Source organism: Megalobrama amblycephala, linkage group LG16, assembly GCF_018812025.1.
Source record: "Megalobrama amblycephala isolate DHTTF-2021 linkage group LG16, ASM1881202v1, whole genome shotgun sequence".
Lineage (NCBI taxonomy): Eukaryota > Metazoa > Chordata > Actinopteri > Cypriniformes > Xenocyprididae > Megalobrama > Megalobrama amblycephala.
This window is the reverse complement of record NC_063059.1, coordinates 21,082,803-21,096,561: the sequence shown is the minus strand read 5'-3', so window position 1 is coordinate 21,096,561 and position 13,759 is coordinate 21,082,803. Positions and strand designations below refer to the sequence as shown.

The 13,759-nt window shown below is 36.7% G+C and overlaps 1 protein-coding gene across 3 annotated transcripts; it reads left to right on the top strand.

Moving 5' to 3' along the window:
• Positions 1 to 2,882: 2,882 nt before the first annotated feature.
• On the top strand, positions 2,883 to 10,204 carry sbds (SBDS ribosome maturation factor). 3 transcript variants are annotated; one of them, XM_048161371.1, is made up of 5 exons: positions 2,883 to 3,019; positions 6,540 to 6,669; positions 6,830 to 7,030; positions 7,194 to 7,358; positions 9,347 to 10,204. In XM_048161371.1, exons 1-5 carry the CDS (start codon positions 2,979 to 2,981, stop codon positions 9,473 to 9,475), a joined length of 666 nt encoding a protein of 221 aa, XP_048017328.1. In that variant the 5' UTR covers positions 2,883 to 2,978; the 3' UTR covers positions 9,476 to 10,204. The 3 variants fall into 3 exon arrangements, with proteins under 3 accessions (XP_048017328.1, XP_048017326.1, XP_048017327.1); XM_048161369.1 differs by lacking the exon at positions 2,883 to 3,019 and adding an exon at positions 3,973 to 4,231; XM_048161370.1 differs by lacking the exon at positions 2,883 to 3,019 and adding an exon at positions 5,688 to 5,804.
• The last annotated feature ends 3,555 nt before the right edge of the window (positions 10,205 to 13,759 follow it).

Here is a 13,759-nt window from a genome sequence, read left to right as displayed (position 1 = left end):
CGGATTCAGAACTGGTTCTGGCTTGTGAAGACTCACCCTACAGGGTTGGTGCAGCGCTCTCACAGTGCAGAAAAGGAGAGAGTGTGGAGAAACCCCTTGAGTTTATGTCAAGAACACTAACGCCTGCAGAGAAGCGTTATTCACAGTTGGACAAAGAAGGCTTAGCTGTGATTTTTGGCATTGAAAGATTTCACATGTACTTGTATGGTCATGCATTCACAATTTGCACTGGTCATAAGCCCTTGACCAATGTGTTCAATAAAAAGAAGTTCCTCAAATAGGATCACGCAGAATGAAAAGGTATAGGCTGTGATGTTACAAGCATATCAGTACAACATTGTGTACAAGCTAGGAAAATACCACTAAAATGCTGATGCGCCAAGTAGACTCCCAGTGCCAGGTGAGGGAGAATCTGATGACACTAATGATCAAGTGCTGAAGATAATTCACCTGTAAGTGCAGTATAAATTCGGAAGTGGACATCACACGACATAACACTCTCCAACATACATGACTACATATAAAAGGGTTAGTTCACCCAAAAATGAAAATTCTGTCATTTATTACTCACCCTCATTCCGTTCCACACCCGTAAGACCTTTGTTAATCTTCGGAACACAAATTAAGATATTTTAGTTGAAATCCGATGGCTCCGTGAGGCCTGCATAGGGAGCAATGACACTTCCTCTCTCAAGATCCATAAAGGTACTAAAAACACATCTAAATCAGTTCATGTGAGTACAGTGGTTCAATATTAATATTATAAAGCGACGAGAATATTTTTGGTGTGCCAAAAAAAACAAGATAACAATTTATTTAGTGATGGCCGATTTCAAAACATTGCTTCAGGAAGCTTCGGAGCGTTATGAATCAGCGTATCAAATCATGATACGGATCGCATGTCAAACCGCCAAACTGCTGAAATCACGTGACTTTGGAGCTCCGAACAGCTGATTCGATACACTGATTCATTATGCTCCGATGCTTCATGAAGCAGTGTTTTGAAATCGGCCATCACTATATAAGCCGTTATTTTGTTTTTTTTTTGGCGAACCAAAAATATTCTCATCCCTTTATAATATTAATATTGAACTCACATGAACTGATTTAGATGTGTTTTTAGTACCTTTATGGATCTTGAGAGAGGAAGTGTCATTGCTCCCTATGCAGGCCTCACGGAGCCATCGGATTTCAACTAAAATATCTTAATTTGTGTTCCGAAGATTAACAAAGGTCTTACGGATGTGGAATGGAATGAGGGTGAGTAATAAATGACAGAATTTTCATTTTTGGGTGAATTAACCCTTTAAAGGGTTGGCCTGAGAAAGCAGAGCCACAACTGGTACCATACTATCACAGGTGAGTCAAAGATGAATGTGTGACTTGGGGAGCGAGAATCATCATACCATCACAATGTTGAGCTGCTGTATTTAAACAATTACATCAGACCCATTCCTGCATGTCAAGAATGAAGGGATTGGCCCAATCATGTGGTTGGCCTGGTGTGGATCAGGATGTAGAGAGAGCAGAAATGTGAGGTGTGTCAAGGTTTAAAAAAGACACCTGCTCAAGCTCTTTTGTTCCCGAGGGAGTGGCCGGGCTCTCCCTGGGAAAGACTTCATGTAGACTACGCAGGGGCCCTTCTTAGGAAGGATGTTCCTGGTCGATTCTCATTCCAAGTGGATGGAAGATTATCCTGTCACACATGCCACTTTCCAAAATTACCATTGAGAAACTGAGAATGTGTTTCAGACAGTACACATGGATTGCCTAAAATGTTAGTGTCAGACAACAGAACATGCTTTACAAATGAAGAGTTTAAAACTTTGATGAAGAGAAATGGCATTCAGCACGTAACGTCAGCTCCTTTACCATCCTCCTTCAAAAGTGGTAGCTGAACGTGCTGTTCAAACTTTCAAGGAGGGGATGAAAAAGATAAAAGGTGACACTGTGGAGACAAGAGTAGCAAGATTCTTGTTAATTATAGAATCATTTAACAAAAAGAAGGCCATGACAAAAGTTGCAAACTCAGACGTTTGAAGTTGGAGATTCAGTCAGTGTACGTGAGGAACTACAGCGGTGATGGACTCAAATGGATTCCTGCAGTAGTGTAAAGTAGTGATGTTACGGTCTGTGCCGAGGCTTCGGAGCGTGTGTCGAGAAATCCCGGAAGCTTTCAGTGAAGCGTGTATCGAAGCTTGTATCGCTTTAGACCAATGACGTCACTGATGACGTTCGAAGCCTCGCTTCTGCCTGACTGGTTCGAATGGTTCGACTGGAAGCGGTTCGAATCTTGGCGCGACATTTTGACAGATATATAAACCATGGGATCCCCTCAGAATGTGTGGTTTTAGAATAATAATATCGTCCCTCCTGCCTGTTATGACCAAAGAATTTATTTACACACATTTAATAGCTCCATTCATTTAAAAACCAATACGTTTATTACACAGTTATGTTATACAATCATTATATACAACCAGAAAATACACATTACATTCAAATAAATATATTAGTCTTTGTGGAAATTTATTTTTTTTCTTCACTGTTATTTCTAAGCCGCAAAATAAAGTGTATCAAATATCACATCAGATCATCTGTAATGAATCTGCATGTTTTACACTCTTTGACCACCAGATGGTATTGTGAGCAAATGAAGCCTCGGGAAATGAACCCTTTTGTGAACCACTTGGCTGAAAAGCTTCAATGCTTCATGAAGCTTCATTCACCATCACTAGTGTAAAGTTTTACAGGACCTCTTTCATACAGTGCTGCTCTAGGTAATGGACAAACTGTGAAAAGGCATGTGGACCAAAGAAGAAGGACGCAATGCAGAAGAGACGGTGAAGAAAAAGACAAACAAATTGATGGTTTCCGGAGGGGATATAGAATCTTGGACCTGGAGTAACCACTAGGTGTCGATTTTGTACTACAAGTGTTGTGTTCTTGCTTGGGAAGGTAGTTGAAGAAGATGTCCCATGCGGGAGTCAACTGTTGCTGTAACTGTGGCAAACGGAAAGTAAAGTGTCAACTTCAACTCAATACATGTAGTAGAGTAATTTATATTTAAGATACTACACTGTGAAACCAGGTACCCATGTAAACAGCGCTGCGCTCACCGCTCATCGCTTTGCTCCGCTCATATGCTCCGCTGACAGCGTCTGGAGCGTCCTAAATATTCATGACGTCACGCTCCAGAAGAAATGAATCATTCAGATCTATTTGTGAATCTATTTGTTATTTTAGCGCTTTGCAGCAGCAAATGAAGGGGTTTGGAAAAATGTATCGGAGTAGAAGTATACATTTTCTGAAGGACCAATCAGTTATATAACGTACAGGCAAGCAGATGAGCCCAAAAATATGAATGCATGCAAAATTTTCATTGTTTTTGTTTTTTTAAATTAAAGGAATGAAATATTCTTAAATAAGGAATAAAAATAAAGGAATTAAATAATTAAATGGTTTTAAATAAAATTAATAGGAATAAAGAAAAATAATAGAAAATTAAAAACGGTAAAAAAAAAAATCCAGGTCTTAAGTAATCAATTTAACTATTTGCAAATATTTTGTTTTAAAGTATGCATACATTCACTCTTAATCGTGTCTAAAGTCAAAAACGCAAAACGTCTCTTGTCTCGTCTCTTGTCTGATATTTGGGCTAGTTTTGGGCTATTTTGATTACCCTAGCCTATTTAGCTATTTCTGATTGTGCTAGTTCTGTTACGCAGACCTGACAACCCTGGTGTCACTTTTTTGCATTGCATTCCCTCACAATATCTTATTTATTTCGTTGTAGGCTATATAATCTATATTTACATTCTCTTTTCTTATATTTATTGCACAAACATGGGGATCTTTGTATCGAAATTGACGACCTGATGATCCCGAATCCGCGAAATTGACTGACAGACAGACAGATAAGTTTATAATAGTTTTGCTACATGAGACATTTTGCGTGTAGGGTTTATCATGGCATTACTCCAATCCTTCAGGAGTCGCTGCGGCGATGATTCGCAGCTAATGAGCAAGTTTGCGTTCGAGGAAGAGGCAGGCAGGAAGAAACGGAGCATTGGAGCACCGCGTTGAGCTAAAGAGAATCAACCATGTCAATATTTACACCTACTAACCAGATCAGATTAACAAATGTTGCCGTCGTGAGGATGAAGAAAGGAGGGAAAAGATTTGAAATAGCTTGTTATAAAAACAAAGTGATGAGTTGGAGATCTGGAGCGTGAGTGTGTTATGAAATCCCCATTATATGATTTATTATAATGTTTATTCTGTTATTATAGCTATTATATCAGTGTTAAATTACTGATGTATCACTATTTGAAGGTATTTGATTTTTATTGCGTACCTTTTCTTTCTTTCTTTCTTTCTTTCTTTCTTTCTTTCTTTCTTTTTCTTTTTTTTTGATAATAGATAGAAATAGTTGCTTTTAAAGGGTGCTCGCACTTTGGTACACTCTTTACAAGAACCATCTTACGCCGGGTTGACACATGCTTCGTTTGCATTACGTGTTTGTTTGTAGTGCGTATGCGATGCAGGAGTATCACGCGCTATTGTGTATTCACATATGACGCGTTTGCAATGCGCAACTGATCCGCGGCTGTATATATTAAATCCATTAACGTTACTTGTGTATAGATTTAAGTTATATTTTAAGTTAGATTTTAGTTCTGACTACCAGGGGTGAAAAAAGTTTGTGAATTTAGTGTTTTTTATGTCGTTACATTGTTTAGACCAGAAAAAAATTCTCTGTCCTCTGTAGTGGACACTAGGATTCAGTTTTTTTTTTAAAAAATATATAAGATAAATAGACATGAAAAGGCAAAAACAATAGGATTAAAAAAAAAAAAAAAAAAAAAAAAAATCACCAATCAATTTTTAGGTTTCAGGATTTTTTAAACCAAACTTTGTATAAAGATGATTTTCAACTGTTATGAAAGATATTACAGAATGATTTGATACACCATTTTTTATGCAATATGTATGTAAAATGGCCATAAATGTTTTTTTTCCCCCCCATTATATACAATGTGTTTACATGCTTTATGTAATTAGCATATTCTAGCATAGCATAGTTCTTGGAGCAACATGTAATGAAAAAAAAGAAGTGTAATGGGAGTAATAATTGGCAAGATTTTCATAATATCTAATATTTCATAGGAGTATTGATAAATAACATATTTTGATTTGAAACCCCATAATTTTCCTGAGATGTTGATTTATGACAGACAATTTGAAAATTAGTCAGATGTAAATGATAACAAAATAGTATCATATTTTCACGAGGGTGTTAAATTTGATCAGTAAATTAATGTTAGCCATTTTTAAAGACCAAGGAGAGGGAGTAGTCATGGAGAAACTTCCAAACATTTGGTATCTCTGAAAATCCCTGAATGTGCTCTTTACAGGACATCCAGACTTAAAATGGTGACATGTAAGGTCTTAGAGAAATTCACTAAAATATATGTCCTCTACAGAGGACAAAACTCCATAGCTGGTAGTTAGGATGATATATTAAGTTGCTCAAGCAAGTGACAAAACATTTAGACATTTATTCTATTATTGACTGAAACACAATACAGTTTAATTATATGCATTGATGGTGAAATTACTTCTGAACATTACGCTGTCACGTTAATTCAATGCGTTCAGCACAGCAAAATAGACTTGTTCAATTGTGGGTATCTGCAGGTTGGAGTAATGGTCATGCCGAAAGGTTGGGGAATGAAACGATCGCTGCACTGCTGCAGACACACTGCTACTGGGCGCATTGCTGGACTGCATCCGTGTGCATTGTGAGTGCTGCACGGGTGTCCAATCCTGGAGGGCTGCTGTCCTGCAAAGTTTAGCTCCAAACCCAATTAAACACACATGAAGCAGCTAATCTAGGTCTTACTAGGCCAGGGGTAGGCAACGCTGGTGTCCATTAGAGTTTGGCTCCAATCCTGAAAGAAAACTCCACTAAAAGCCACTTTCATGGTACCTAAAACCCAGGATTGGCGTAAACCAATCTGAAACTTACTTGGCTAGCCAGCTAATCCGGCTTCATGATATAGGCCCCGGCTCTCCAGGACGTTGCCTACCCCTGTACTAGGAATACTAGAAACTTCCAGGCGGGTATGTTGAGGCAAGCTAGAGCTAAACTCTGCAGGACAGTGAGCCTCCAGAGTTTGGAGACTCCTGCTCTAATCTGTTAACATGGGCAATGGGCACTGAAAAAAATATGCACTGCAAACAGAGTATGTGTGAACCTGTCGTAAAGACCTCTTTCAGGGGTCAGATTACATTGACTTGTGATAGTGTATCAGCCCATATCACATTCACAGTGGTATTTTTAGGAACCCAGACAATTTTTATATAATAGTAATGAAATTATATGAATGATAAAAAGTATTTGATATTAATATTATTTTATATGTACATATTATTAATTATATATTTTATTTTATTTTTTTATTTATATATATAATTAAGTGACATTAATGTAATGCGCACAAATCAACTGTACTTGCATGCTTTTTTCTTAACAGGGAGAAAGATCTTGATGAAGTCCTGCAGACAAACACAGTGTTTGTAAATGTGTCTAAGGGTCAAGTGGCGAAGAAAGAGGACCTGTCAAACGCTTTTGGCACAGATGACTTGACAGAAATATGCAAACAGGTGAATTTGCAGGCTCTGTGTGATCTGATCTGGCCTGACTGTGTGGTTCATAAGAAGATGATTGTTTTTATTATTATACCACTGTATTCAGTTGACAAATGTTTTATACAAATCCTTAAATGTTTGTACGCAAATGGTCCGTTTTCACTTTTATTTCCAGATTTTAGCTAAAGGAGAACTACAGGTGTCAGATAAGGAACGACAGAGTCAGCTGGAACAGATGTTTCGTGATATTGCAACTATTGTGGCAGAAAAATGTGTGAATCCTGAGACCAAACGTCCCTACACAGTAAACCTTATAGAGAGAGCGATGAAGGACATTCACTTCTCTGTTAAGGCAAACAAAAGCACTAAACAGCAGGTCAGTAGACCTTGATCATGTGAGGATCTGTGAAATGTTTAGCTACATACCAGATTAATTACATGATCACTGAAGAGGTCACTAGCACGAAATGATGGTTGATAGTAATATGGTCTTTGAGAGTAACACACAGTCTGATTGAGGTCAGTGTCTCCCCCTCCAGGCACTTGAGGTCATCAAGCAGCTGAAGGAGTCCATTCAGATTCAAAGAGCTCACATGCGGCTGCGCTTCGTCTTGCCAGCCAAGGATGGGAAGAGACTGAAAGAAAAGCTCAGACCATTAATAAAGACAGTGGAGAACGAAGACTTTGATGATCAGCTTGAAATGGTAAGAGTCTTTAGAGTCAATTTATTAATTAATTCATTACGTTTTAAATACTGGATGTCAAGGATGCAACCAAATATTTAATCAAATATTACTGGTCTATAAATGAGGGATATGCTAGCATGGTCAATTAATCGAGTAGTTAGCCTAACAACAGACCAGTTGATAAGTTAGTTTGATGAGTCCGTTTAATATATTTAGCAGTGGTATGATGAACAGAGTTTTATTTGTAAATAACATAAGCTAAATTTTTTGTGATTTTTAGCATGATTTAGTACTTTATCTGGAGTCTTTCGTCTTTTTTTTTTTTTTTAAAGATGTGTTACTGTACTTGCTTCTGGCTTTCAGAACAAGTGTTATGCTTTTATAAAATAGAAAAAAAGCATATCACAAACTCGATGTTTTATATATATGTATATATATGTGTGTTTGTGACCCTGGACCACAAAAGGGTAAATTTTTTGAGATTTATACATCATGAAAGCTGAATAAATAAGCTTTCCATTGATGTATGGGACAATACTTGGTCGAGATAAAACTATTTGAAAATCTGGAATCTGAGGGTGCAAAAAAATCTAAATATGAGAAAATCACCTTTAAAGTTGTCCAAATAAAGTCCTTAGCAATGCATATCTACTCACAAATATAAATTACTGATATATTTGCGGTAGGAAATTTACTGGATCTGTAGACAATGGGCCTACAGATCCAGTTCTGGCTGCATCTATAATTCTGATTTTTAAATCTCCGTATCCGCTTACATATATTTATATATAATCTATTTTTAATCTCTATAATAAAAATGTATAATTCAGATTTTGATCTCCATATCCATTTACATATATTATATATATCTTCCAAGGGGTTTTTTCCCTCCTAGGACTTTTTTCCCAGTGTTAGCACGCTGGGTTTTTCTCCTAGGGGGTTTTTTCCACCCCTGGGAGTCAGCCGACATTGGCTTAATGTAGCACCATCTTGTATATGTTACATATTACCACGCTTGCTTGTACAGCTTATTTTTAACCACTTCTCTTTTTTTCTGTGCTTCTAATATGTAAAGCTGCTTTGAAACAATTACCAATTGTAAAAAGCGCTATATAAATAAATTTGACTTGACTTGACTTGACAAAATATCTTCATGGAACATGATCTTTACTTAATATCCTAATGATTTAATCGTAGGTTAGTCATGTAGCCTACGGTAGGCTATATGACTACATAATGGTAAAATTATGGTTAAAGGTGGGGTAAGCCATATTTCAAAAACACTGTTTGGAAATTAGTCGGACCGACACCACCAATAAACGTATAGGCAATCAGCATTAGGGTACATATGACGGTCGAGGAAAGAGAACGAGCAAGAGGGAGATTTGAAGAAAGACTGGAGAAAGAGAAATGAGAGACAATACAAAAGAGCTCAAAAGAATATCACTGGAATGAAGGTTTATGACTGGGCAAGAGCTTTAGGACCCACGTTAATATTAGAAAAGCTGGAGAGAGCTAAGCGGGAAGGCCTGAAAACAGACATGGAGGCTGCTTTGTTTTGGAGGCGGAGTAATGAAGAGGGGTGTGTTTGTTTGGGTTGATTTCAAAAATCAACAATGTCCAACAGTGTTTTTGAAATATGGCTTTAAGAGCCGCTACTGTTTGGTACTACAATGTGGCGCTCACTCACCGTTTAGAACCAGAACTGGTGGCTGTCATGTATGCAAGCTTCTTTGACTTACGAAGCCAACAAAGACTGGCAGCCATGGAAAAAGGCATGATATATTTAATACAGTTTCTACAATTTTGAGGATGTGCATGCTAAAATGGAAATAAAGACTAAATAGATTTGGCAGATTTAATGTGGCATCTAAATATTACATACTGGAAATGCAAATGCTATTATAAACTGTTTATATACATTATATATAAATAATTAAATATTGGTATTATATATTTTCTCCTTTTTGTTTGAGTGAAAGTAATGGTGTTTCCTGTCCTTTCAGGTGTGTTTGATAGATCCAGGTTGCTTCCGTGAAATTGACGAGCTCATCCGCTGTGAGACTAAAGGAAAGGGAACACTGGAGGTGCTCAGTCTCAAAGATGTGGAGGAAGGAGATGAGAAACTAGAATAACCTCTTCATCTTCACCTCTAAATGACACATTAAACTATTACTGATTCATTTTATATGGAGAGCCTTTTTAATGAGTTATCACTTTATTATAGCCTATATGAGCAGTAATTGCATCAGTATTTTCACAGCTGGTACAGGCTTTAATAACAATTCTAAATTGGTAAATAATTTAAAACAATGTTCCCAAAAAGACAACATTTTGCTCAGTTGCAATAAATTGTTGCAATAATTTGTTTTCTGTGAAAATGAAAATAATCTGAATTGTTAGATTTAATAATATAAATAATATTCATTGTAGTAAGAAATTCTGTAAGAGAGCATTGTTTACCATGATTAAATGTTTGGTCTTTAAATAGCTTGAATTTTTAGTTTTATCTGTGATGGCACAGCCTTATTTTCAGCAGCCATTGATCCAATCTACTAAGGAAGCATTGTCACCTAGTCCTTATATTCACAATTTAATATGCTAATTTGGTGCCAGAGAAACCTTCTTATAATCTTGGCAAAGTTGAAAACTGTTCAAGATCCTTTATTTAAATAAGAGTGGAAACTGCTATACAAGAAACCTCTTTAAACTCATTTATGTGTCAGTGTGTACTACTACTTCTATGAAACACGAAAGCAAGCTGGATCCAACCAGGACATATAGAGAAATAGATAGTCCTGCTGCCCAACAACACTGAAAAACTGAATAAATAAATAAAATAAAAAACATATTTGTGATCTACACAACAGAATTATTTCTCTTCTAAACTGGATTTCTTTGCTTTCGGTGAATGTAATTCTCTAAAATGTGAAATGTACTTCAGTCAGAATGTGAGCTAATCAATGTTGAATAGCACTTGAAAATAACTTTTTTATTGAAACTAGTTTCTTATTGGGGAGTTTGTTGGATTGAAGTATTATTTAATGTGTTTTGAGAAAGATGAGAAAAGGGGGAGACTTGATAGTGTTTAATGTTCAGTTACGTTTGGGATTTAGAAGAGTTCCAATTACCCTGGGTTACCATTGTTGCGTTGCTGCAGACTGAGGACGGGTATTCACACAGGATTTTTTGATGCTTTATCCAAGGAACATTTCATTCTTAGCCTTTAGCATTGTAATGTTTTTATTGCTATCTAATAGTTTAGTAGTTAGCTAGTTTTATAATTTAATGATGCAAGAAAAATATATGAAATGAATTCTGGCAGGGAACCATATAAAATCACTTTGAGGCTACTTAATTAGATAAATTAAAACAAATTCATGTGATATTCATGTGAGTTGCTAGAAATGTTGTTAATCTAAGACACATGCTGTCTATTTCTGATGCTAAGAATTGCTGATCTCAGTTGTAGGTACATAAGGGAGATCCAGTGAGAGTGTCATAATGCTTTAAGGCAGAGGTCTTCATCCCTGCTCCTGGGGACCCATGTCCTGCAATTTTTTTCCCAACCTGCTTCAGCACAGGTATGTCACTTTCAAGGGATCATGAAGAGCTTGATTAGCTGCTTGATTAGTCTTTGTTAGGTTTGAAGCTAAACTCTGCAGGATCGTGGGTCCCCAAGAGCAGGGTCAAAGACCTCTGCTTCAAGGTTCTGGAATGAAAGTAAACTATTTTCTCCATACAAATCTTGCAAAACGTAGAACGGGAAAATACAACTGCTGTCTGGCGATGAGAAGCGAAAAAGAAAAAAGCCCTAGATGGATCCATCCCGTGCATTCCTTTCACAAACATGTGGAATTTTCGGCTATTTCAGGGTGAGATTGATTTGATACTAATGCAATTTATGTCATATTATAATTTCAATTATTTTAATGTGCTATGCATTGCATTTTGAACCATGGTAAAGCTGTAGGGCTGTCAATACCGGAAGTTTTCTAAGGATGCACGATTTATTAAAACTATTTAAAAATCATAATACAGCATTACATAATGCTATTCTTCAATCTACACTTACACAGGATAATACACCAATAAAAGTTTAAACCCTCACTCTGTCTTTGCATGTTTGATGTCCACATATTCTTGTTGAAGAAATTACAGTGGCTGTAGCATTTCTATAAAAAAAAAAAAAAAGTGGCCGAATAATATTACTTTAAAGGTCCCGTTTTTCGTGGTTTTTTGAAGCCTTGATTGTGTTTATAGTGTGTAATATAACATGTGTTCATGTTTCGCGTGTAAAAAAACAGTAATTTTTCACATAATTTACTTACGTTATCTGTAACCGCTTTTTCCACTGTCATAAAAACGGGCTGATGACTTCCTTGTTCTATGAAGTCCCTCCTTCGGAAATACGTAACGAGTTCTGATTGTGCCAGCGGTTCCTGTGTTGTGATTCGACAGCAGTTTAGCGCTCCTTGCCCGGAAAGGTCACGCCTCTTACCATAACGTGGAGATGCACGCGCTCAGTGTTATTGTAAACATGTCTTTAATTTTACCCTATCAATCTGATCCGGAATCAGACCCGGTGATTGGACTGCGGGATGAAAATAACAGCGTTTCGACGACATGGCGACAAACACACTCTACAAACGCAACTCTTGTGTATTCCTGTGGGCGGAGGTTAGTCAAAAAACTGTTTTAGTGACGTCATTAAAGAAGGAAGTACAGGGATGTAGTCCAAACTGGCCGTTCGATGTAGGTGACTTCTGTTAAATTAAAATATCTCGCTTGGCATTGAACTTTGAGCTTTAAAATTTTACAGATTTTATTTATACTCTAACAACAACATTACACACTAACTAAAGTTTGAAACATGGGATCACGAAGAATGGGACCTTTAATAATATATTTTTAATTATGGTGGTTGGCTTTGATCGTGCTGTGCTGTTTAACAACAATAATCAGCAGGCTTTTGGCGCCCTCTGCAGGCATGTGTTATAATATATATTATGTACTTGCAACATTTCAGGGGAAAAAACTCTTGATGTGTTTAAATATGCAGATTAGCTTGTTTTGGTTAACTTAGAAGAAATCTAAGATGGTAGTAGGCTTAAAACAAACACCATGTAATTAGAGTAAAAGTCTTGGAAGCAAAAATGGACCACGATCTTAAAATTGTCCACTACATGAAAGAAGTATTCCAATATCACCAAAAGAATTAAAACGATTTTTGATTTGTGCAAAATAAACAAATTATTAGTGAAACTATGTCCCTCTCCTCAGTGCAGTCATTTATTCTAAATATATATAGCTACTTAAAAAAAAAAAAAAAACATTCACATTGTGGCATAGTTTCCTTTGCTGTTGCCTTAACTTGTGATAAACCTAGTCAATACTAAAGAGGACAATGTTCCGTACAATGTGAACTGATTATTTTGTAGAAATCTGTGGAGTATGAAATAATTGCGTGAGTGTGAGGGAATTCAAATAAATTGGTAAGGAAGTCAGAGTTGTGTTAATATATTTAAGGGTTTATTATTTTTTTAAATAAATAATTATGAGAAGTGCCCTTTTTTCCACTTGAGCCCCTGCCCCCCAAAATGTCTGTGCACGTCCCTGTCCACTTGTGATCCGATCAACCAAAATACCAAGTGTAAACAGGGCCAGAGATGTACTGTATGTGGTGCTCTTAAAACTTTAATGATGTCGTGTTGGGACCCACTCTGGAAATGAGACGGCTGAATTGTGCATTTGCATGGAACCCATGAGATGTACTTGCATAGTCACTGAATTGGACTTGTAAAAGGAAAATTTTGGCTGGGTGACTCTTCTCCAATGTGTCTGTGTGGTCTAAACTGGCTGAATGATTGAGCACTGAGCTACTATTATCTTTGTCTAACGCAAAATGAATGGGTGATCTGCAAGCTCTTGGCCAATGTCTCCTGCTTAGAGTTTGGACTGCAGAGTTGTTTTTTACAGGAGTACTCAGTCAGATCTCTGTTTAGATGCCGATGGTGTTTTGTTTAGACCCTCACCAACTGTCTGAAATTTGGGAGTGACATTTAACTCTTCGTTAAGTTTTGAAGTTCTTGTCAACCACCTCATTTTTGGTCCTCCCTCAGTTGTAAAGATGCTAAAACCTGTGACACTGTCACATAAGAGACATGTTTTACCACTCTATTTATTACTAGGATTTTATGTATAATAGAGTTTTAATGGGTTTTAATGTTTTTGTCCATTTTATTCCTCTTACCATTTTAAGTGTGTGTACGTCTTTTAGGAATGCATGGTTGGCCTGTCATGCCAGTCACATTATATTATATTATTATGTTGTATTATATTATATTGTGTATTTTGCCCCATGAATTTATATGCATTTATGTAAAACTTGCATAGATAAATTAATTTCCACAGCTTTG